A 26,037-nucleotide genomic window follows, 5' to 3' on the forward strand; every position below is an offset into this window, starting at 1 on the left:
TTTTTTCCTTTTTTTTTTTTTTTTTTTTTTTTTTTTTTAATTCCAGTTCAGGAAGGAAGAGAATCATCTTGCAAGTAAATATAATCAGCTCCTTTGCCTCTATAATCTACTTCTGCTCAGCAGGAGCCCTCAAAAAAACCACTTTATGTCCCAAGTGAAACATGAAAACTACTTGTAAGGTCTCTTTTGAGGCACATGATTCGGACGGTCACTTTCGGAGTATTGGAATCAGTGTCGTCTTCCATCTCCTTTCTCCTCAGGAAGAGCTCTCTGGCACACCTTGGACTCCCTGTGTTTCGGGTGGAAGGCTATCTGTCCCTGCCCCAAACCAGAAAGGGTTAGGATGACACAAGTTAGCACAGACACCCATTTCTCACTTCACACCTAAGGACGTACGTTAACGACTCTGCACTTCAAATTCCTCACAAAAGGGGGGGAGGGAAAAACCCAACAACAACAACCAAAAAAAAAAAAAGAAAAAAAGAAAAGAAAAAAAAAGGACAAGAGACAATTTCACTGTGATCACACTACGGCAAAATATATCTTCTGCTCGTTGCAAAAAAAAATAAAGGAAAATGCGTGAAGGCCAAATTAAAGAGGAAAAAAATAAGTATGTTGCATGAGTTACAGTGCAACCGTATTGTTCCTTCTATTTTCCTCCCCACCCCTTCCCCGCCTTGTTCAGCTTAGAAAAAGGATTGAGTACAACACAGTCAGGTAAGTGGCCACAAAAGAGTAGCTGTCTTTGGCAAGAAGTCACCGCATCAACCCTCTCTGTCACCTTCTGCCCATTTCGCTCTGTCTCATGAAGTGGATGTTGTTGGCGCTGTCTGAGAGTTCGGGGTACTGCTCCACTGAGATCACAAAATAGCCATCGTAGCCCTGTACCCGGCCTGTGTTGAGCACTTGCTGCTTCTCCCCTTCTGTCCACGAGCGAATACCCTCCTCCCCATCCCGCAGTCTCTGCTGTTCCCGGGACCAAGCTTGGGCGACAGCGCGCTGTCTCGCCAGCTCCAGGACACGGGCCTTCTCCTCGTCCAAGGTGGTCCCGTAGCGAGTGTTCAGGCACAGCGCGCCATACTGGAGCTGGATGTCCGTGTAACGTCTAGTCCTTCCACTCAGCACTGTGTTGATCTGGGACACCGTCACGTTCACGCCGTTCTCCAGGGTCCTCCTCCCGCCGCTGAGGCCCAGGATGGACAGGTCGCCCTCCGACGGCCCTTGCTTAATGAAATAGTGCGTGTCCACCCCGTCGATGGTGAAGTGCAAGTTCTCCAGGTAATGGGCATTGTTCAGGATGGCCGCAATCCTCCGGCCGTCCTCGTTGGCCACACTGATGATGTCGGTGGCCACGCGCCCATCCTTCATGGCGAACTTGACGCCTTTGCCGAAGATGGAGCCTCCAGAGGCAAAGTTCTTGTTCTTCTTGACCTGCCAGCACCCGGCAACGCTGGAGCTGTAGATCCGCTCGAAGCGCTCCAGAGTGACAAAGGCCTTCAGCTGCTTCTGCACTTCACACTGGACCCCCAAGATGGACTGAGCAGGAAGAGAAAGACAAAACTGTGTTAGAAGGAGAAGCCTGATGACCCAAAGGCATTATTGGCATGCTGGAGAGCAGTGGGACACCCTGGAAACACCTAATAAGCAGCTCCATCTTGTGGGTTTCCTTAGCCTCTTACCACCTGTTTTGTTGTGTTGTTTTGCTTTTTTTTCCCCAGATTTTTAATTGTTTTTCATGGAAGAGATGTGTTGTCAACTTCTTCTGCCAATATTCATTGTTTCAATAAACTGAACTGTATTGACTCTCACAGGCTGAAGGAAACAGAGGTAGAAAAAGGATTTTTTTGCCTCAGTAGTGTGAGAGTCTAGTTTGGACTTTCCCACCCGTCTCAGCACATGTAATTATTTCGTGCTTCGGTGTTCTTCACCTGCACACAGCAAGTAATTCATAGAGAATCTTGTGGCTGTGATATTTTACAAAATGCTTTCAGATTTCCTGTGAAAAACTGTAAAAATATTTTTAAAAGTCCCCTCTACTTTAATTTCACTGTGTAACCCCTTGTGCTGCCTTCAAAAGTCCTGCATCATGAATATGAACCTCAAAGTAGCAACAACCCCTCTATATCCCATTTCAGCTTGACCAAAGCAGGTTGTTCAACACTCAAGGAAGGTCCTAAATCCAACCCTTGTTTCCTGCAAACCCTCTACAATGAACCAGGCTCCCTGAGGTAAAGCCAGTCACACCTGATGCTCCAATTTTGGCTTATACTGAAGCAAAACTGCTGAGATAGAACAGCCTGGATCATTTGCAGTCAGGTACAATACAAAGTCACTTTGCCTGTTAACATACAATGGAGCAAGAACACAGTGAGTCAGCAGCTCATCATTACTGGAAAATGTCTTTGGAAATGCTCTCATCAATTCATGGCAGTGCAGGCTTCTTACAGACCTCTGTTCATGAACAATTATTTGCCTAAATTTCACAGAAGCAGGAAGATGCTAAGACAAAATGCTCCTGGCACTGCCAGTGGCTCAGTTCAATAATGTAATGACACCCAGGATTAAAAATAAGCTACAAAGAAAATTTTGCTGCACTTGAATTATTTTGAGGCAATTTAACATCCCAGAAGGATATTGCCTTAAACCAACCACAAGCTAAAGGCTCACATCCTTCCCGGGGTCCAAAAAGAGTATTCAGATGATGCAGGAATTTCAGTGTGGACCTCTCAACTAAGATTTGTAACATGGTGAGGGAAATGAAATAAACCCTCATTTCCATGGTGGCCATTTCCAGGGAAAGGTCTCAAAACACTGAAGAAATAAAGGACTAAGGATTGCAACGCACTCAGAGATTAGGAGCAGTTTTGATCTAGACAGGAAAAATCTATAAGGGGATAGAAGTACTCATGTTCAGGAGCACATTTTGGGTTGTAAAGAATTAAAATACCTAAAACCTAAGATTGACTTTTATTCAAAGTGCCAGCAGTCTGGAGTAGCTCCTCCTTTTCCTACTTTGATTAACAGCATAGTAGTCAGGGCAGTAACCAGTCACCTATGGAAGAGGAGCTCTTTCTGGTTCTCCCCTACTGCCTGTGGGAGATCTTGCACCCCTAGAGAGCCATATAATTAACAGACTGATAGGGAGCCAAGCCTAGCTCCCCTGCCAATGGTACAAATGGTCTCATTATGCAAAAATGTGAGGTAATTAATGAAGATGTCACCAATGATGGACATGGAGCAATTAGGCTTCTAGGCTCCATGAAATACTGTTCTAAATAAGTGCATACTGCACAGCCTTGGTTAGCCATCTCCTCTTCAGAGAGATTTAAATGGGCAGGTATTCTTCTCAGGTGCATCTCAAATGGATTGACTCTAGGTGGTCCTTCCCCACTCCCCAAGCACATCATGCTGCTCTCCCAACCCACCTCAGTAACTATTATGAGTGATTGGAAAAGGTATTTCTCATTTTTCATGTTGAATCACTGTTTGTTGTGAGCTCCTTCACTCAAGGATATGAATCATGTCTACTGTCCCACCTAGCTATGTCCTGTGGTCATTTGTTTATTAACATCTGTGTATACACCCCATGTTTACCAGCAGTTGAGTGATAAGGGGTCCTTGGAATTAATTGCACCATCTACTGATTATCACCTTGGGAAGAGGACTCTGGGAGGTCAGACAGCACTGGGCATGGGAGAGCTGGGTTGGAACACCTCTCCTATGAAGACAGGAGAGGAGGGCCTTTATACAAGAGCATGGAGTGACAGGACAAGGGGGGGAAGGGTTTCAAGCTGAGAAGGGGCAGATTTAGATGAGATCTTAGGAAGAAATTCTTTACTGTGAAGGTGGTGAGACACTTGTACAGGCTTCCCAGGGAAGTTGTGGCTGCCCCATCCCTGGAAGTGTCCAAGGCCAGGTTGGATGGGACATGGAGCAATCTGGTCTAGTGGGAGGTGTCCCTGCCCATGGCAGGGGGTTTGGAACTAGATGATCATTAAAGTCCCTTCCAACCCACACCATTCTATGATTCTATTAATTTTTCCCATCAGAAATCTACCCCATTCCCCTTCTATTTTGTTTTCATCACCTTATTCTTGATAAGCCACGAACTCTAGCACCTTTTCAACTCTGAGGAACTTACTAGGTATAGATTTCCTGTGAGCACCTCCAAATTATGTTGCCCTAATGAACCACTGAGTCTGGACAGCACTCCCTTGTCTTTTCTTCCAATCCCACATGAGAAATGATTTTGCAATGAGCTCTGAAAACCTGCTGATGCTGCAATGTAGCCATTGTGTTATGACAATCTACTGTGCCTTGGACAAGCTGCACAAATGGTTTGTAACCATATGTTTACACTGCTGAATATAAAATTAATGTTTTTTAAAATAGTAGAATTTTATAAGATTTTAGAACTCAATACTTGTAAGGGTGACACATTGTGTTGCATCTCTTATCATTCACACTGGATAATTGTTATTATAACTCCTGGTTTGGTTTTGGACTCCTCTGCCCGCTTTTTCCAAGACATGTTTCCTGGCTGTCCAGGTCACTTCTACTCAGCCCCAGGGATTGGTCTTGGACTTGTTTTACTTAGCTGTAGAGATACATTCTAAAATTGTATTAGGGAGCCTAAAAAATGATGCATAATGGATGGTCAACTCTTTAAGTGAGCTCCACTGCCTGAACAGACCAGATGCAGGTGCACACATCTAACACATGTGGAGACATCTACATTTACATGTCTTAGTCTTTAATTCAGTCCTAGCCCCTGGCAGCTGGTATATGAAGTGTCCTTTGGGCTCCAGTGATAAGTCACCCAAATGGGTGGTCTTAAACATAATATTTAGTGCTACAGGGAGCCCTGATGGGCCATCAGTTGTTGCTACAGAAGAGTGCAGGTAATCTATGCTGTAGATATAAGGAGGTCCAAGGAGCTCTAGGGAAGCTCAAATGGCATGAGCAACTGTGTTCATTATAGATCTCTGCTGCCTATGATCGAAGCTCGAATACTAAGTTCACAGACAGAGACCTAAATCTAAGTGTTAAGAACAAAATAAAATCCACTGAAGGTTGTCCACTGGGGAATGGCTACAGACCTTCTGGGCTCTCCCCATCTTTTGTCACATTATGAAGTAGGAGATAAGACATGTGGAAGGTTGTAATGCTGTTCTTCACTTAACTCTTCCTCCTAAACATGTCTCTGTTGTCTTGAAAATGAGCCCAGGATGACTTTGAAATGACTTTTTGAGTGCATTTCTTTGACAAAAGAACATATTTGGGAACATCACTTTTTAAAAAGCAAAGCAAATACATCCAACAGAAGAAAAAACTCCAACAAATTGAGGCAAACCAGGGTACAGTAGCTTGTATGCTCTGCTCTGAATACAAAAAGGGTGGAGGAAAACAGATTACGTGCAGTTCAAAGAGGCAGTGTATCCCTGACTTTGAGATCACCACTTCTGTTTCATCTTAGAACTCATTTTAATGAACTAGCAAAGAAGAAAAACAGAAAATTTCCATCCAAGGCTGCAGTGGCATGTGGTATTCTCTAAAAAATGCTATTGCTTTTAGCAACTGTAAACCAAGGTATCTATAAAACCAATTTTATGGCAGAACGTAGGGAATTCATATTTATTTCACTTCAGTATTTGTCGCTAGATGTGAGTGACAAATATGCTGGGTTTGTTTTTTCCTCACAGTCTTTTTTAATCAGATGTCCTTAGGTGACATTTCACTTTATCTAGTAACAACCCACTGGAGAGAAGATAATGACCTTCATCATTTGTTCATTGCTGTGCAGACCTCCAGAGAATGGCACATTACAGAGATCTCTCCACAGCCTCTTGTATTTTTCTGACACCTCTTGAGGATTCAAAATCCCATAGTCAGATACCATCATCTGTTGTTTTTAAATACTGACTTCCAGTGTGTGACTGAAAGCTTTAATTTCCCATCAAAGATCCAAGATGTGAAATACATGAACAGGTTTCCAAGTTTCTCTATATCCTTGTGTCATCGTACACAGATAGGTGTTACTACCATATGGCTTATAATGCAGAAAGCCATTTCCAAAAGGCTTGGCCCAAGTTGTGACTTCTCTCCCTGAATTATTCTAAACTAATTATTGTTTTTGTTGGAAAAGACCTTTAAGATCATCGTGTCCAACCATCAACCTAACTCTACTGGGTCCAGTGCTAAACCATGTCCCTCAGCACCACATCTACACCTCCAGGGATGGTGATTCAACCACCTTCCTGAGCAGCCTGTGCCAGGGCTTGATAACCTTTTCAGTGAAGAAATTTTTCCTAATATCCAACCTAAGCCTGCCCTGGCACAACTTGAGGTTATTGCCTCTTGTGTCATCACTTGTAATCTTGGAGAAGAGACAAACACCCTCCTTGTTACAACCTCCTTTTGGGTAGAGGACAAGTCTCTCCTCCATGGCACCAATGTACACAGCTGCAGGGGGATAACAAGGTTAACCTCATCAAGCAGATTTCCATCTGTGGGAAAATAAGAGGATTTCTCTCCTTCTCTTGCTCTTTTATTTCCATAGAACTTCAAGAGCTTCATGTCTTTGAGACTTCAACTCCATTCCCTGCATCAGATGCAGTGAAAACTGGCCACTACTTGTGCAAAACGTAACTGGGGGCTGATGGACAGGTGCACAGACAGCATGATGGCCCAAGCCCAGGAGAAAATACCCACAATGTGAGTATGCTCTCCCTGAATGACAAACACTGGCAGAGCCAGTCCCTCAAGCAGATTGTCCCTGGGAGAAGCTCTGCCAGAAAGGACAGCTCTGCAGCTCCTCCCTGGCTGAGCATCCCTTGCCTCCAAAATGCTGCTTCCTAAGGGATGCCAAAAGCTGCTCCTTCAGCACAGCCTGTAATGGGCACTGCAGAAAACAGGATATTTTCTGAAGGCACAGTGCTCATGGGATAGAGGAGGGTAGTTAATAGTATGATGTAGTTAACAATGTAAGGGCCCACTCCAAAACACCCCTCCCTGCAAATAAAGTTTTCTGACTCCAGCAATTATCTGACAGTTCAACAAGACAAAAGGGGAAAAAAAAGAAAAAAAAAAAAAAAGAAGAAGAAAAAAAAAAAAAAAGAGAAATTGGATTCAGGTGCAGCAGCTCCACAATATGCCAGAGGTCACCCAGAGTCCCCTGGTGGCCAATAACACCGAACTTGTTCAACAAACAATTAAGTGGCAGCCTCACAGTCACAGCAAGGAGGGGGAGGAAAGTGCTGCACAACAGAGTATTGGATTTTAAATGTCACTCCAGAGCTGCAGGGGGTTCCTGCAACATTTATGACATGCTGGCTGTTTCTGAGCTGGTGGATGCTCAAAGTCAGAATTATCTCTCCCATCTTCCAGCCCTGCAAGGCAGGTACCAACAATATTTTGGAAGGAGATGTGAGGGCCCTCTGGTTATGCACTGAAGAGGTATGAAGCAGTCATTTCTGTGGACTTGGTTGCTTTGCTGTTCTACTTCTGTTATTCATTCCTCTCTGTTAAATGAATGGACTGAATCTGTTGGGCCACAGTTTTGATCAGCAAAGCCAGTGAGGTAACTCAAATCTATTCTGGCCTATCATAAGGAGGTATGTGAGCCAGGGAAACTAGGGATTTGAAGATGTGGAGATGAGAAAGCTGGGGTGCAACATTCAGAGAATATCCCTGGATTTCAAGCAGGGTGTCCAGTGCCTAATCCAGGCTACTCTGAAATCACAAAAGATGAGGAGCTTCCTCCATATGCTCTGGAAAACTATTTCACAGTTTGATCAGTCTTACTATCTGATAATATTTCCAGTGCTTTCATTCTGTCATTTGCTATGAGAAATTTTCAAAAGTTTCTATTTTCTTCCACGTGCTTCACCAATAAATACAGAGGCAACCAGTAGGAAGGAGGGCTGGATTGTTTCTGGGAGTGTGTATGTGTGTCTGGAAGGGTTGGGAGCAAAGAGAACTACATGTAAAACATCAGTGCATGGATAGGCAAAGGAGAAAATGGATCCTATGTTCAGGTATCATATATGAATGAATTTATTTTATGCAAAAATATGCCTACAATATGCTGGATGTGACAGCAAGGAAGGGAATCCTGCTCTACAGCACTTGAGAGCCACTTGATACCACAGCGTGATCCTGCAACTGCAAGTAAAACAAAAATGCCCATGTTTTGTTGCTGTCATAACACAGGGAAAGAATATGAAACAACCTACAATGGTAAAATTACACTTTCAACATTGTGAGTGTAAAGTGACTCATCTGGAAGCAGCATGGCTGCATGAAGCCCACTTTTACTAAGCAGGTTCCTGCAGTCCTCAGTGCAGCTTTTTGCTTTAAAAACCTGAAGGAGACATGAAGATTTTACTCTCTTCTTATTGCTTATTCAGGCAGCTTCCCCTAAAATGGGTGATGGAAGGGAGGGCTCCTTGAGTTTTATTTCCAGCTCAGCTGCCAGTATGAGCAACTGTCATTCTTCATCTCAAGCTGTCACTCTTCATCTCCAGCTGTCACTCAAGATACTTGGCTATTTAATAAGCTTAATAATAATAATGAACTAATGATAAATAACGATACAATATTAACAACAACAACAAAAAAACCCCACAATAATTTCTGTTCTGATTCTGTGATAGTTGTTATCTACTGCAAAACACAACTTAGAGACAATCTTTTGTGTGGTCTCTGAATCAGTCTCTCCTGCACAGCTTTGCCTGAGAACCGTGTGTCATATCAACTAGAGGAGAAAAAATCCTGAGGCTATTTCTGTTTGCAGAAATAATCCCTATTAGTATTTTATTGTTCAATCCAAGGAAGAGAGAAACAAAAAAGGAGTTTCTGACACAATCAAGACACTGTGGTATAATGGCTTTCAAGCATCAACTCAACCATGGTGCAAAAGGTTCCTCTCTATTATAAAGTGATCAATTCCACTTCCTGCTGTTACTAGTTTATTAGTAAAAATGTTAAGAACATATCTGGATCTCCTGAAAAAAAATGGGTGCCCCACTGCTCTAGCAACAGCCAGCAGGGATTTAGACTAAAGAGAATTCAGAATAAACAGATGAAAGCAATCCTGGACTGAAATCAGGCTAGGAGGACATGGACCTGCTAGAGCGAGTCCAGAAAAGGGCCACGAAGATGATCCAAGGGCTGGAGCAGCTCTGCTCTGGAGCCAGGCTGGGAGAGTTGGGGTGCTCAGCCTGGAGAAGAGAAGGCTCCAGGGAGACATTATAGCACCTTCCAGTGCCTGAAGGGGCTACAGGAAAACTGGGGAGGGACTTTGAACAAGGCCATGGAGTGATAGGACAAGGCTGAGTGGTTTCAAACTGGAAGAGGGGAGACTTAGATGAGATATTAGGAAGAAATTAATTTCTATGAGGGTGGTGAGACCCTGGCCCAGGTTGCCCAGAGAAGCTGTGACTGCCCCATCCCTGGCAGTGTTGAAGGGCAGGTTGGATGGGGCTTGGAGCAACCTGGGCTGGTGGGAGGTGTCCATGCCCATGCAGTGGGGTTGGAACTAGATGATCTTGGAGGTCCCTTCCAACCCAAACCATTCTATGATTCCAGGATTCCATAAAGAGTAGCCTGAGACGTAAATGACTTTTTCAAGGTCATTCAGCTGATACACTGTAGGGCTGGGAGTAACCCAGGCCTCTTGGATCCTGACCTCATGTGCTAACCTTTAACAGTGCTGCCTTCATCTTTCAGCTGAGTAATTCCCAACAGGAAGAGAGGGGGGAAATTATTTGGATGCAAAAGCTTTTTCCTGCTAATTTATTCATTTTGTGCCACCATCTACCAAAATGGCTTGTGATGAAGGCCTTGTGAAGCAGGACACTGTGATCTGGGAGTAAATAAAGTAACGTAAAACAACTATCAGCTAAGACTTCTTTCTGATGGGACCCACTGTCATACAGAACTGTTTCCTAGGAAAGTGTTCAGTGTTGTTTAAACATTTTAAACCAGACTGAATAAGTTCTAGGAGAAATAAAATGTAGAAAATTATTCTGCTTCCAATTTTTGTTTGCTTGTTTGTTTGTTTTTTCCTTCCATCCTTGGTACAAAGGCCTTGAACATAGTCTGCAATACATAACAACATGGCCTCTGGTGGAAGAAAGAAACAGCAACACACCAGTTCATTAAACAACCACCAGAAAACATCAAAGAGGAAAGTACCATGGAAGTAAGGCACTTAAGACATAATTATTCAGTCATATTTCATTACTGTAACAGAGACTGACTTGCTCCTGATCTCTCATCATATCTGGGAGAACATGCTGATAGGGTTTTTTTTAATAAAGAGTGCAACAGGATGATTTGCTGGCAAGTATGTGAGGTGCAGTAAAGAGTTGCATTGGTCACCTTGCTGTTGTCCCATTCCTGGGTTTTCATCTGTGTGTGGATCAGCTCATAGGATGGCTCCATCGCATCCATGTCTGGCTTAGGGTAGCCAGGGATGACGTTGTGTAGCTGGAACCCGAAGGTGAGCAGCCAGCTGTTGACATCTGGAAAGGAAGAGAAGCATAAATCAGATTATCTGATCTCTCAAGCAGAGTTGCCCAGGAGATTGGTGCAGAGGAGGACCCTATGGTGCCTGGCACTGTAGCAGTCTGGTCAAAATGGTGACTGTCTATGTTGTGTGAAGAGCACAGATACTGAAAGAAGATTTCAAGGTCCTTGAAAGAACCACATGCCAAGGCTTGGCTTTCCATCTCCAACCAAAGTCCAATTTTGCACTTTCCCAGCTCCAAAACAGAAGCTTCAGCAGTGACCAAATAGTCCAAATCAAACCCAGCTCCACATCTGCCCTACGTCAGTAGGCACCAGCCACTGCTATAAGGTATGCAGGAGAAGTACAGGAACAACAATACACTAATGGAGGCTGAGATGAACCAGCTGAATGGGAAGGTGTTGTCCTACCCTCAGCTCTGAAAGTCTCAGCCAAAATTCTTCTCTACCTGAGGCCTCTCACAGGGTCTGCAGGCTGAAGTCTAAATGTAGAGCTATGTGAGCCAGAATTCCAGGATATCCAGCACAAGCATGATCTCAGCATGACCATTTAGCAGGTGCTCATGGAAGAGGCTCTGGATGTATCCTCTGCTTGTTCCATGGCATCTCTACCTCTGTCTTGAGTTTCTTGGCATTTTTCATAAGAAGTTGTAATTTAAGTATTAAACCAGTGTAAAGTCACATGTCATCTTTTACAATGAGATTTAAAATCAGCCTTCACACTACCTGCAAGGTGCATGATGGAGCAAACAAGGCTACTTTCCTTGGGCACTTTTCACAAACCCCTTAGGAAAAAATTCATGGATGGTGAAAAAGCTGCTGGCTACAAGCAATAAGCTATTGTCCTATGCAAAAGGGGGACCACTGGCACTAAAGAGGACATGATGGAAGCCTCAGCCATTTGGGACATCACTCCTGCATTCACTTGAGAGGAGACTACTAAGTCTCCCTCGATTTTTGATTGCACAGCTATTGGGAATAGAAGCTGAATGTTAAGCTGCTGGAGGAAATAATGATGAGGTTGGCTAACTCTGAGATCTTGGGATCAGCTTCACTTCCTCCCTTAATTTCCAGCATTTCATTATCTTACCTTGTTTGCCTTCACTGAACTTGAAAGAAGGACACACCTGCTACTGGACCCAAGCAATACAGTGTGTGTTTGGCCCATAAGTAGCAATTGCAAGAAAAAGAAAGGTATGAAGGTAAAATTTAACTAGTATCAGCTCCCAGTGTTCTTAAGTGTATTTGGATGCAACTGGGATTGTGTTGGTGATTGCTCTGCCTCAAGCTGGACAGGCAAGGGGCTTGATTTTCATTTTGCTGAACTCAATAAACGTTGCTGAAACAGTCTGGAGAAGGGATCAATGTAAACAATTATGCACCGTTTAATGTTGGTGTTTTTTTTTCCTCTCTATTCCTCATGAGTTGGTTGGAAAAGAAATTAGGGATGCAAGTGGCAAATAAGGCACTTCCAGATGACTGGAGAACCAGGAGCCAAACAAATACACTATCTGTTGCTTGTTTTCTTACAGGCTAAAATGTTGAGATTGGGCAGATGTCCAAAAAGCCCTTGTGACAATCCATGTGGAAGGGGGAGGACTTCTGTAATAAAAACACTTCTGTTCACTCAGTGTACAGATTGTTTCTGGAGTGTCTTTGAAACAGAGAGGTTGGAGGGAGGGAAAGAAATTAAAAGGCTCATTTGATGATTTTTTTTTTTTTTTTGCTTAGCACTAAGCCAGCCTGCTTTCAAACCCTTCTCATGTGAAGTGAAGACCTTTGATGTACATATTGTGGACCAGGTGGCCAGGAGAACAAAGCAAAATAGTGAAGGTCGGCATTGGTGCAGGAACCACTTTCCAAGCACTTCACAAATGTTAAAAAGGATACAGAGCAGGGATGCTGAAGCACAGAAAAATATGTAAGGTGTCTGGAAAGATTCAAGACAGGCCTTTTTGGATAATTCTCAGAAAACTGACTTAGAAAACATTTGCAAACAGGAGTTTGTTCTTTTTGGGAAGAGGTGTTGGAATACCCAGAACAAAAAAACCCCAAAACCCAAACACCCAGAAAACATGGGAGGAAGGTGTGGACCTAAGAAAACTGAGGGGAAAATATTAATTTGCCAAGAGGCAGTGACAAGTTTTTTGACAGAAAAGTACATTTCACATCACAGAGGTTTTTTTCAGCTACAGTAACCCTGCCAACACATTTCACAGTAAATTCATTTGAGGGCAAAGAAAAAGAGTGCTTAATGCAGACACATGTAATGGAAATGTCAGTTCAATCCATCAGGATTGCTGAAGCTGGCAGCAAAGCTCTGCTCCATGAAGTGTACAATCACTAAAATATTCATATTTAGCAACGGGCCTCTCAAAATGTAAACACCTGCTTCTCCTGCTCTCCCCTCTGCCCACCTCTGATTTGTAACCACAAGCTCGGAAACCTTGTCAATGCAGACCACAATGTGTGTTGTTTGCCCATGTCCCAGATGCTGAGCTCCTCTAATGACAGCAGGTCCTGGTGTGGGGGGAGAGCAGTTCCTTGGGCCTGAATCTGGGCATATTTTGTTGTGATGACAAGAACAAGCTCATCATGGGTCCTGCTCATGAGGGTCCTGCCTAAGAGCTTCAACAGAAAGAAATATCAGAGCAGCAGCCTTGCATCATGGCACTCCTCCCATAAGCTGATCTGTTTTTTCCATAGACTGGGAGAGATGATACTTTAAAAATGTATTTGGGATCTGTATGCTTGAAAGACCTTTATGACCATGGAAATAAAATAAAGAAATAAAACAAATAAAAGCTTTATGACCATGGAAAAAGTTAGTTGGTGCATATAAATTATTAAAGTATCAGATTTGGTCATTCTGGTGTTATCATCAGAGCTGGGGGGAAAAGTTGTTTGTATGTTCCAAGATTGGATTGGAAATTTTGTCTTAACTTGAATAGAAAAATTGTTAATATGTCATGAAGCAACAGTTCAGAAACTAGATCAGTTCAAGAAAGCAATTTCAAATAAAGATCCATTTTGGTGTTGACTCCTCCATTTTTCAATTTGATTTTTCAATCATTAGTTTACACTTAACTTGACGAGGTTGAAAACCAAAAAAGAAGTTTTATTTTAGGGTATTTTGAAATTTGTCCTTTCGACAATTTTCAGTTATTTACAACATTTCTGCTGAGAAATCTCTCAAGCTCAACCTCTCCCATAAACAAATTCAGTTCTGACAAATGAGCATTTTCTGATAGGAACAGTTATTTCAATGTATCCCCTGCCAACCTTAATTATCAGAGTGAGGTAAATGCACAGGATCACAATCTGGATCTTTTGGCATAACTTACTTCTTCTCAGCTCTGGAGAAAACAACTTTTCACAAAGAAAAATACAATCTAATCCTTATGATTATTGCAGAGGAATCTGCAAGCATGAATACTGATGGCCAGTAAAACAAGCAGAATAGAACAACCCAGGGTTTTTATTTTGTAACTTTTTTTGCTATTAAGACTATTTGATGCCTGTATCTAAAGGGTGGGTGCAAGTAGGATGGAGCCAGGCTGTGTTCAGTAGTTCCCAGTGACAGGGTGAGGGGCACTGGGCATAAACTGGAGCATAGAAAGTTCCATTTAAATATGAGAAAAAGCTTCTTTACAGTGAGGGTGACAGAGCACTGGAACAGGCTGCCCAGAGAGGTTGTGGAGTTCCCTTCTCTGGAGTTATTCAAGACCCACCTGGATGCAGTTCTGAGTAATGTGCTCTGGGTAATCCTGTTTTAGCAGGGGAGTTGGACTAGATGATCTCTAGATGCCCCTTCCAACTCTGACAATTCCATAAGCCAATCTCATAACTAATGGGACTGCAAATCCTTTTGCATATGGGAAGGTTGTGATAGATACAGCAGGAACATTTAAAAATGAATAATATCTTCTACATAAGTATGTCCATTTGACTTGTGATTGTGTCACCTGGTTTTCCAATGGGCAGCATATAGCAAAGAGTCCCATGAAAACAGTCCTCCCAAACAGTCCCTTGCACAAAGTATGAATATAGGAAGGACAATTAGCTTACATAATGATTTTCTGTATAGAAAATACACATAAAGCTCATGTTATTGGTGCTTTACAAAGTCCCAGGGGAAACACTTCAGAGATGTGGGCTAGGTATACCCTGAAATCTGGCCTTTAGGTCTAACACATCTGCTTTTATTGACTTTTAGTAGAAACTGTTTATTCTGTGGGGCAGATGAACTTTACTGTAGTGACCTCTGAAATGGTTGACTGCAATAAAAGGTTTCAGTCATTGTTGCCGTCCTACTAAAACAAATCTGCATGTCATTTGTTTAGATGCAAATAAATCTCTAGGCAAAACTATGTAAACAGAGCTGCCCTGCTACCAAGAGAAAGGTTATCGGGACATTAATTGGTAGTTAAACCTGGGGTATCTAAGGGAACAAAAAACTGGAAGCAAAATGAAGAGAAGAAGCACCAAAGAAGAAAAAAGAATTGGGAATTGCAATCTCCATCTATGCTAATGATGTCTTGGGGTCAACTGGCAAAGAAAATCTCATGTCCCTTATATTAAATACTGGAGAATGTCAGTGACCAGGATATTGAGAGAGAAGAAACCTATTCACTGATGACAAGCTTGTGAACATGTTAATTAATTTAAATGTCTTACCTGTCATGTAACATTTGATATCCTGAGAGTTGCTAATGGGATTGTTGTTTTTGAACATATATAGGTTGAAAGGCATTATGTTATTGCTACTCAGATGCTTCCACATATCATGGTCTGGACTCGTCCACCGACCCGCCAGCACATCATAGTCTCTCCGTCCCATGTGGATAAGTTTTGTGAGGGGGTCATAGAGTCCTCCATGGTAGCCGATGATGATCTGGAAGTTGGGATTGGTGTCCATATAGATCTCCCCATATGCTGTGTACAGTATCTGCTTAATCATTAAGCCAGTCCCACTGAAGACAGCCAAAGGAGTGCCAATGTTATCGCAGGCTATGTAGAATTCATCACCGCTGCTGAGCTCCATTGCAAAGAGGTGGCCTTGGAGGTCATAGTAGAGGGAGGTGATTTCGGAGCTCGAGTGGTTGTATAAATGGGTGACCTTGGTTGGGTTGGTCAGGTCTGCATAGAAGAACTGCAAGTGATGGCCATGGCTGGCTTTGCTGGAAACCCTCCTTCCTAGCCCATCATAACGGTATTTAACACTCCACCCACTAACTTTATTGTAGGCTTTGATGAGCAGACCAGCTGAACTGTACTCAAAAATATCATTGCCTCTTTGCTTCAGGAAGCCATCTTCATCCATTTTGTACTGCACATCCCCCAGTCTGGTGATCCTGTCCCTGAGGTCGTACCTGAGCGGCGTAAGGCGGGCACTATTCCCTGGACTCAACAAATGGAGGTTTCCATTTAGGTCGTAGCTGTAACGCCAGAGTGGTTTGTCATTGATAGACACTGTCTGCAGCTGGCCATCAGCATCATACTCATAGGAGTACCTAGTTGTGTTTGCATAAGGGCCAACCTTCAGCTCTTTCTTAACCACTCTCCCCATGTTGTCATACTGGACAGTCATCCAGTACATCAGCGACCGGAATATCTCATACTGGACCTCCTTCATCCTCCCGTAAGCATCAAAATGTTTAGTGTGAGTCATGACAGCAGTGGTGATAATCTGGTTGATATCGTAGTAAATGACTCCAAATTTACCAAACTGCTCTGTTTTGCCTGACACATCATCATACCTATAGAGGTCGATGGGTAAAGGTGTCTCGTTGATGACTGCTTGCATGCTGGTCACCCTGAAGCTGTTGTCATAATTATAGTCAAAGCGCGCGTTCACCATCCCCTCCTCGGTGAAGCGGAAAATCTGCCGATCAATGAGAGGTCCTATCTGCCTGTACCTGATGGTACACGTGAACCCCTCATTCTGCAGGTTGATGGTCTTCAGCATCCCGGCGGTTTCGTCATAGGTGAAACTGATCTTTGTGGTGTCATAGAGCATCTCAGCCAACTTGGACAACTTTCCGTACTTGTAGATGACACGTCTCCCTGTGCCCAGGTACAAAGTGTGGAGGAGCTGCTCGTCCTCTGTGAAATCCTGAATTACGGAGGCGTTGCCTTCGGGTGGCCGGTAGATGTTCCTGTAGTAACCGATGGAACGAATGGTTTCTAAGGTCTGACGGGCAACATTGGGCATGGTCACTGATGACAACCGGTCGTTCTTATCAAACTCAAAGATGTACTGTCTCTGGCTGTGAAGGAGCAGCACCATGGACTGGAGGGGAAGGAGAAAAGTTTGGGTTACATTCCTGGCTTTCAGGCAAGGTTACGCTCAACTCTCACAAAACCTGTGAGATTCTCCAATTCAAAGAGCAGAGCAAGTGAGATAAATCCCGGCACCCACGGGATGAAATGGTGAGAGGTGTCAGCTGCACAGCACACTGAGTATCCCCATGTAAGGGTGGGTCAGAGGAAGAAGCAGTTAATGCAGTGAGGAAGGTCTGAGTTTAGAATGCTCAGTTGTTCAAATCAATACCCTGTTGCTAGCTGTCTCTACCCAAATTCCCTGTGCCAATAGCTTTTGAAGACTAAATAAATAAAATTAGTGGAGCTACTTAAACAGTGCTTGAAAAAGTACCCCCTGACACCTTCCAATGCTCAATTAATTCATTGTATCTCTGTACCATCTATTGCTCTCTTACTGCAAACTTCTGCCATCACGTTTATTTGTTCTGGGAATTTTTTTTGCATGTACTGAACAATCCACAGATTGTATAATACAAGGTACAAGTAAATTCTTTTTGTTTTTGAAAAGCTACATTGCTGTACTTCCCTTAAATTCTTGCAGACACAGGTCTATACAAATCTGAGGTATACAAAATTCCAACCCCAGGTATGGAACATATGGATCTATAGGACACTGGGCAGCATAATGATGGATGGTTATACCTGGAAGAATTTAAGTCCCATGCCAGTCTACAAAGTGCAGACTAGAGAAAAAAATTGCAAAGTGTGATATGACAGCCTAGCTGGATTCATGCTTTTACTTTTAATTACATGTCACTCCTAAGAAGCAGGAATGGGCCACTTGAAGAAAGCAGGATGACAGACTGGCTTGTTGTCACACGGAAAATCCTGCTGTTCACTCCTCTGACTTTACCTGAAGATATTTTACACTGCAGCTAGCTCAGCAAAATAATGTTGTGCTTAAAAAGTCAAACACCAAAGCTTCACAGCATCAAGACATGCTCTCAGTTGTCTGAGAAGAAACTTCTCAGCTTCTTTTCAACTGTTCTTTGGTGGTCTGGCATCAAAGTTACTATGTGCACCTCAGTGTAGGCAGAAGAGGAATATTGGACCATAAGGACCATAAATCAGCTGATGTGAACAAGTGCAGCTTTACTGAAGTCACAGGAGTAAAGTTCATTTGCACCAAATGCTCCATCTCTGGGCGATAAGAGGATTCTTACCTTCTCCAGGTAAGTGTAACTCCATGATTTGCCATCAGCAAAGATCCTGGATGTAATTCTGCCAGACTGATCATACTCCATCCTTTCTGACATTGTGCCCCTCTGAATCCCTGCAATGTGTCCTCCAGGGGAATAGGTGACATTGACCCCGTTCAGTCTGCTGCTGGGTGACCAGAGACTGGGCCTCCCTGCCTGGTCGTAGAGGATGCGGAGCGTGAACTTGCGGTGGTCATCATAGATCTTCTCTGTCCTTGTCACACGATCAAAGTCAAGGGACAGCAGGTTTCTGTTGTGAACCTGCAGGAGAGAGATGGAGAATCAGGAAGTTGGCAACAGTTTGAATGACAAAGACGAGCCATGTTTCACCAAACACCTCTTTAGGCCACACTAGAGAGGATCCAGCTGCTCCTTGCCTCTGGATAAGAGGCAATTTTAAAAGTAGAGAGTTGTAATGTTTTTTCAGTTGACTTCAGTGAGGAGAAAGTCAGAAAAACAAGGTACATTTGAAACATCATCACAATGAAGGAATATTGCCTATGTCCCAAACCTAGACTTAGGACTGCTACAGCAGTTATGATTACAGACCTACAGAAGAAATAATGACAACTTGTTGCAGGGACTATTTGCCAGGCATTCTGCTTATCAAACCTAGGATATATACTCTTTTGTTCTGCATGCACAGTAAAAAAAAATACTTGCAGAAAAAAGAGGGTCATGGTGTCAACATAATGGCAAACAAGGTTTTTCTCTGAGCTTACTGAAGATACTGCAGGCACTGGAGGTTATGCCTTTCCCTGGGGATGAAATATGGAGGCCTTGACCACTGCAGATGTTACCCAGTGCAGGAACTTCTCTGTGAAAGATGGAGTTTTAGCTTCATTGTCGTGGGGTTATTCAGTGCTGTATAATTACACTCCTGTTACCTCCACTGCCTCTGCACTTCCAAAGATCAAAGGTTTCTACTTCAAAGGCAGGAGCAGGAACACACTTTGATCCAGGGATTGTAGCATACAGTGGCACAAAAAGGAGCTGATAATACAACTCATGTTTAGTCACATGTGCAAGGCTTACAAAGCTACATCACCACAGCACTGAAGTACTCAGCAAAGAGAAAAAACCCACATTCCCAGCAAGAGCTTGCTGGTAAAGACAGCTCTATCTCCATCCCATCACTTTTGAACCTCTTCAGCTGGTGAATCCCTCTTTTCCAGAAAGGCTGCATGTTCTTCCAGGACTAATTTCAAACACCAGATAGCTGCCCCAGTTTGCAGTTCCCTGTAAACAGCTGTAAACAAGGTTTTGCTGCTTGCTGCAAGGTCTTCAGACTGCCATATCCTGCTCCTGACCTCAGCATTGCTCTCAGCCCTGGTCCAGTTTTGATTCTTGGCCATTACTTTAGGATGGATGATTGATTTCCCACTGTATTTTGAGAGATGTGGAAATATCCGAGAGCTAAACAGGAAGAGAAAGGATGTGGTAGAGACAATGGAAAAGGGGTTCCTCAGCCCTGGAGGAATAGGAGAGGGAAAGGTAGGACTGTTGCAGTGCTTTTGTGCTGTGTGTATAGATGTCTGTGCCGAAAGGGACACTGAAAAATCAGAAGTCAAAAGAAGACATCTCAGGAGCTGGGGCTGAAAGAGGCAAAAGCACAGCTGAGAAAATGTGGACATGAGCTGAGGGTGTGTGTGGCCAGCCCAGAGAGAAGGAATTGGTGCCATGAGGTAAGCATGACAATGATGTAAGAGGAGACAAGTGCAAAAATGATTTTCAGCTTATGATTTACAATGGTAAAAGGTAGGCATGACTTGAGAAAAGGTACATAATGCTCCGTTTAAATATGGATAAAATGGGATCTAAATGGGCAATGAGAGAAGGTGGAAATCAGCCAACAGCCCACTGCAACAGGCAAGCTCGGAAATAATTGAAAGAGAATCAAAACACTAAGTACAGATGAAAACATGTAACAGAGCAAGCTGGTATCTCATAGCCGGCAGCTGCAGCTTCTTCTGCTCCTGGTCTCTGCCAAGAGAGCTGGAAAGAGCTCTTCCAGGGCTGGGATAATAATCCAGGCTGGAAGTGGCCCCCCTGATCAGTATGCCAGCAGCACTGCCATTCACCCTGCTAGAAGGACCAAATAACAGGTCCCAGGATAGCTCTTAAACTCAGTCCAAATTTCTGCATCCCATTACTGGTGCCCTAAGTCATTCCACCCTCCACATGCTCTGGCAAGCAATTTCTGCAGGACTATTTGGAACCAATCTCCCTTTTCATGATTTTTTGCTGTATGATTTGTTTTCTCCTGCTCTCTATGTGCAATCTCTCTTCTTTCTGAGAAATGCTGCAGTGCCCACAGCCCACCCCTCAAGGTGATGGGCAAAGTGAACACTACCCTGCTAGATGTCCTCTGAACAGGACCTAAATCTTTTCTCATCCTTGTTCAAGGGCACAACTTGAACAGAAGCGAATTTTCTGCAGCAGGACTGACAGGACTGCAGGATTCAGTCCAACAATAATGTTTCATGGCAGGCAACTAAATAAGGTGCCATCCTATATCCAGGCTGTAGGGCTCTTCTCCTGGAACAGGGTCTGCAAAGTTCCTGCAAAAAGCTTTTGCCCCTGAGTGTTTGACAAGGCTTGTGATCAGCACAGGACTGAGACAGGGTAAATTTGAATTCACAGCTCACAGTGTATTTTACATCTCCTCTGTAATGTGTGGAAGATTAAATTTAACCCCAAATTCATGTACCACAGTACTTCACTCAATGCCTTAGCCTGTTCTGGAAAAGCAAAAGCATAAACACACTACCATGTCTGATTTCTCCAATGCTTCCTACGGAGCTCCTTTAGCTTGAATTATAATAAAAACAACATGCATTGATCTCCCTGGGAGAGCAAAAACAGAGAAATGGAACATTTCTCACAAAAGTACTCTGGCAACCTTCAGCAGGGGAGGGCAAACAATACTTCTACAATGAGAACTCCAGGAGTCAACAACATCCATGTGATAAATGGCTGCCCACAAAGCAATTTCCCCAGCAAATTGCTAAAACTATTGGGGTGGTGAGATCCAGACCTCAACACCTTGCAGAAATTGTGGAGATGATGCTGGACAGTCCTCATCAGCCAACACACCAGGACTGGTTAGCAACATGTCCCAGGAGTCCTCTTTGGTCACGTGAGTTCTGGAGAGTGTCTGGGACACCACGTCTTGATGCTGCCATTAACCTGCTGCCAAGGTCTTGGGAAGAACAATGTGTATTCTAACAGGAGTTTCCATGGTTAAATAAATAAAGAGTTCAGCCAGCAGCTCTGTCTCTTTTGGCTGTCCTATTTGCCCCACCATCAGAGATTATTTTACATCCTTCTTTATTGAAAAAACTCAAGTTTGTTTTAAGGAAAAAAAGGAAAAAAAGACAGAGCTCTGCTCTTTGGAGTAGAGTTTACCTGGTGCTCTCACTGCAGATGAAATTTGTGTTGCTTCTGGCTTGTGATGGGTTGAATTCGCAGCCAGCCAGTTTGAGGAGGTATCTCACTACTGGGTGGGTGGATCAAAGCATCACAACCTTCATAGAATCACATAATGGTTTTGGTAGGAAAAGACTTTTAAGACATCAAATCCAACCATTAACCTAACTCTACCAAGTCTGGTGCTAACCCATGTCCCTAAGCTCCACATCTACGCATCTTCTAAATCGCTCCAGTGATAGTGACCCTATCACTGCCCTGGGCAGCCTGTTCCAATGCTTGACAACCCATCTGGTGAAGAAATTTTTCCTAATATCCAATGTAAACCTCCCCTGGCACAACTTGAGGCTTTTTCTTCTTGTCATATTGCTTGTTACTTGGGAGAAGAGACTGACTCCCACCTCGCTCGAACCTCCTTTCAGGCAGTTGTAGAGAGTGAGAAGGTCTCTCCTCATCCTCCTTTTCCCCAGTTCTAAACAACCCCAGCTCTCTCAGCCACTTCCATAAGACCTGTGCTGCAGACCCTTTGCGAGCTTCATTGCTCTTGTCTAAACTCACTCCAGCACCTTGATGTCTTTCTTGTACTGGGGGACCCAAAACTGAACACAGTGTTTGACATGTGGCCTCACTATGGGGCTTGTGGGAAAGGAGAAGTGAAAGGTGCTCCTTTAACATAGTCGTGCCCCTTTACTGCTGCCTGGCCAAGCACAGAGCCAGGTCACTGGGGAAGAGACATCATGGCTGGCCTCACCATGCTGGGAGCTGGTTGAGCACATAGCAACGAGTTGTCAGTCCCCAAGAACACTCTGCAACTCTGGAAGGAAAGGCTTCAACTCATAAAATGCAAATTCATTCGATGGCAGCAGAAAGGATGCTGGTTTCAGGGGAACCCCCTTCTTTTGCAGTGGTAAGATCCTGTTGTTCTCATCTCAGAGGCTTCATGGAGTGGTGCTGCAGCCTCTTGGGGCATCTTAGCTGCTGTCTCATGTGAGTGGTGGGGCGAGGGGAAAGGCAAAGTAGTGATTTATTCACATATGCCAGAAAAGGATAATATTTCCCCAAACTAATAAAAATATATTGAACTTAACGTCCCTAAGTTTCTCCCTTGCCAGGGAAAGCAGCAATTACTGGTACAGGGGAAGAGGAGAACGTGACACACAGAATATGTTAAACTTTGGGCAATCCCCAGGGAGGCAATTAGCACCTTGCAGATTTATGTCTCAGGGGTGCAGATGCTGCCATGCAAGTACAGACAGGCAGCTTAAAACTTCTTGTCCATCCTCAGCCACTTTGAACCCCTGAACAGAACCATAACTGAGACCTTCAACCATGTAAGATGCTCTTCTGCTTCACTAAAAGGGCCTTGATAGGCTCAAAATGTGAGTAAATGCTGACAGATTTATGAGGACACAAGTAACCAGCCTGAAAACTCATTTTGCAGGGTTTTTTTTTCCAAATGCAGTACAATATAAAGCAAAGACACATTCTGCATTTGAGTCTACTGTGAAAATTTTGGAAGATAACACTGACACGGTCAGCTGAGCTGTGGCTACACGAGTGGAAACTACTTTGAACACCAAAGAGCTGTGACACAGCTGCAGATTTCAGAAGGTTCTTTCTTTTCAGAAAAAGACTTGTGTGATCATTTCATTATTAAAATAAAATAAAGACCCCAAGATGAGCAAAACAAGAAGGGTGATGCTGACAGATCTTCAGGTATACACTGACTCCCACTGAAGGAGCAGCTTCAGCTTTTGCTACTGTTTGCAGTTTTTCTCCTGATAACAAATATGAGGCTATCAATGCAAGGGGAAAGAAGCAGAGGCTGGGCTGGGGAGGATGAAGAGCAACACTTGACAAGGGTGAGGAAGGAGAGACAGGAGAAAACACACCAAGGTGGCATGGGTCACACTGCAGGGAATAGGGAGAGGTGAAGAGCAAGGACTGGGAAACACAGATTCTGAAGCCAGAGCATTAATATTTATTGCAAAGCTGAAGTGTGAATAAACAGCTGCAGCCCTTTTGCTGTGGTGATGATACACAGCACTGAGCATTTTTCTCAGAGGGTCTGAATTTTCCAGGTGCTGAGCAGCTTCCCAGGAACCGTTCATCAGCCCATGACTCTGAGACTAGCAAGGTACAGGGTGACTGCACAGGTTTACACGTTACCAGCCTTGCCAGCAGTTAGCAGAGGAATTAAAGGCTTATTGGGCAAGACCTTTAAACAGCCCTGATAAGTCTGCAGAGTAGTGAGTGGAACAAGCTTTTCAAAACACATCAGACTTGAGCACAGAAAGGCCTGCATGTTCCTGGAGGACACAGCACCATCAGGCTGGAGCTGTTTGTAACACTTCACTTTGGGGAACAAGAGCAGTTGTGATGCCATGCACTGTGAGTCCAACTCTTCCAACAGGTTCAATGCATTAGCAAGTTTCAGGAATCCAGAGATTCTTCTGAGGCTGCTCAGTGAACAATAATCATAGAATCACAGAATGGTTTGGGTTGGAAGGAACCTTAAAGATCATCCAGTTCCAATCCCTTGCCATGGGTGGAGACACCTCCCACTAGACCAGGTTCCTCAGAGCCCCTAGCTAGCCTGGCCTTGAACACTTCCAGGGATGAGGTAGCCACAGCTTCTCTGGGCAACCTGTTCCAGTGTCTCACCATCTTCACATATTCCTTCCTAATATCTAATCTAATTCTCCCTCCTTTCATCTTAAAACCATTCCCCCTTGTCCTACCACTCCATGCCTTGTAAAAAGCCCCTCTCCAGCTTTCCTGTAGCCCCTCAGGTACCGGAAGATGCTATAAGGTCTCCCTCTAGCCTTCTCTCCTCCAGGATAAACCGCCCCAAATCTCTCAGCCTTTCCTCATGTGCACCCAAAGCTTTCAATGCTTGTGTTTATCACTGTCAGCAGCACAGGTAGGAAACAGATACACTAATTGGTGCAGTATTTTATAGTTATGATTGCCCCTTGCTTGCTTAAACAGCCTGACATAATGGTTAAACTTGTGGTATGTGATGGGAGGTCACATGTTCCCAGGGCTGCAGAGGACTTGTAGGCAAATAAGCAAAACTCCCTGTGATGGCTCAGAGAATGTCAGAACATAAGGGGATGTAAGGATATATTCAAGTCATAAAGGTTGTGTCTCCAGGGATGAACAGCTAATACTCTGTCCTGCAGCATCATCCCTATTGCAGACGACACAAATCATCTCTGTCCCTTTCTTTCATAAGACTAGAGACTGCTGAGATGGGAAGTGGAGTCCAGAGCTGCTCAGGCCACTCACTTACCCTCAGCCGACGTCCAAAGACAGTGACCTGCCCCCTCGCTTGCTCCTTCCTCTGCCTCCACTCCACGAGATTGAGGCCGTTGTCAATGGGCAGGGTGACATTTCTCTTCCCCACTGTGGGGTTGACAGTGCCAGCCAGCAGATGTGGCTCAGTCTGCAGGGCCACCTCCATCCCGTTTGCCAGCATCAGCCTGAGAGAACCATCAGCACCGATGTAGTAGCTGTTTCGGACTTGGTCTGAGGAAAGAAAAGAGATCTTTTCAGATGGCTGCCCAATGACACAATTCCAGCTTTTCACTTGCTCCCTCACCCAGGCTTCATCTGCGTTTCTGATTGTTGTAGCCAAATGCACTCTGGGATTCACCCATCCAACTCATAGAGAGCAAAACATTGATTTCACCAGTGAAAGGAAAGATAGGCAACCTCTTTCTCATTCTGATGGGTTCTGCACTTCAAGCTCTTGAAGAAAAGTCTTACATGGGTTAAAAGAGACACCACTGGAAGAGCAGTATAATACTCTACCAAAGGAAGCAGGTTCAAACTTCTTCCTCTAGGCTAAAACACTGGGTGGTGAGATATTTGTTTTAAATCATAGTCCAGCTGAAAATTTTCCACGCTTTAAATCCTGAAAATCCCAATTTCACTACAGTTTATGAAAAAGTGGGGCCACCTACTTTCCTCAGCTTACTCACCAGCTCACAAGTGACAGGAAATTGCACGGCGAGTTAATGCTAACCAGGTCCCAAAACAACAGCCAAACCCTTTCACTTGGGAAATCTTTCAGGAGGCAATGGAAGTCCTTATGCTTGGAGAGAAAGCAGAGGCACTAAGCTTCCACGTGTATCCATACATCTGGCCTCCAGTAGCTCCTGAAAGATCAGCAGATTTTGAGGGCTGGATTTGGGAGCTCAGGAGTGGAAGAGAAGAACAATATCTCTTCCACATCCTTCAGGAATTAGGCAGGCTGAAAGCCCATCCTTTGAATCTCCAGCTGGCATTTCTCTCCACAGAGAGGAGCTCATGAAGGGTAAGCAAGCATGAGACTTGCTCAGTGCAGAATGGCCTTAAAATCACATTATACAAAGACTGCCTTATCTGAAGCTCCTCAAAAGCTGGAAAATATTACAATTTCGGTCTCCCAGGATGCCATAAAGACCTAATTGTGAATAAAAACACCCATTAAAAATTCATGTCAATTGTTTTTCTTTTCTGAGGCAAGTTGGGTTTTGTTCACTAGTTGCTCTGCCATAGCTCAGCAGGA

General features: G+C 43.9%; 1 protein-coding gene across 1 annotated transcript in view; it reads right to left on the reverse strand.

The window, feature by feature from the left end:
• Nucleotides 1-493: 493 nt before the first annotated feature.
• The window catches only part of TENM4 (teneurin transmembrane protein 4), a 358,617-nt gene continuing 333,073 nt past the window's right edge, over nucleotides 494-26,037 (reverse strand). The window contains exons 26-30 of the mRNA XM_010001914.1: nucleotides 24,778-25,013; nucleotides 18,018-18,314; nucleotides 15,208-16,822; nucleotides 10,384-10,526; nucleotides 494-1,536 (exon numbers count right to left, since the gene is read on the reverse strand). Of these exons, the coding sequence (XP_010000216.1) occupies nucleotides 778-1,536; nucleotides 10,384-10,526; nucleotides 15,208-16,822; nucleotides 18,018-18,314; nucleotides 24,778-25,013 (3,050 nt within the window). The 3' untranslated portion in view covers nucleotides 494-777. The remainder of the gene's footprint in view (nucleotides 1,537-10,383; nucleotides 10,527-15,207; nucleotides 16,823-18,017; nucleotides 18,315-24,777; nucleotides 25,014-26,037) is intronic.

This window comes from Chaetura pelagica, unplaced genomic scaffold, assembly GCF_000747805.2.
Source record: "Chaetura pelagica isolate M959 unplaced genomic scaffold, ChaPel_1.0 scaffold607, whole genome shotgun sequence".
NCBI classification, from domain to species: Eukaryota; Metazoa; Chordata; class Aves; order Apodiformes; family Apodidae; genus Chaetura; species Chaetura pelagica.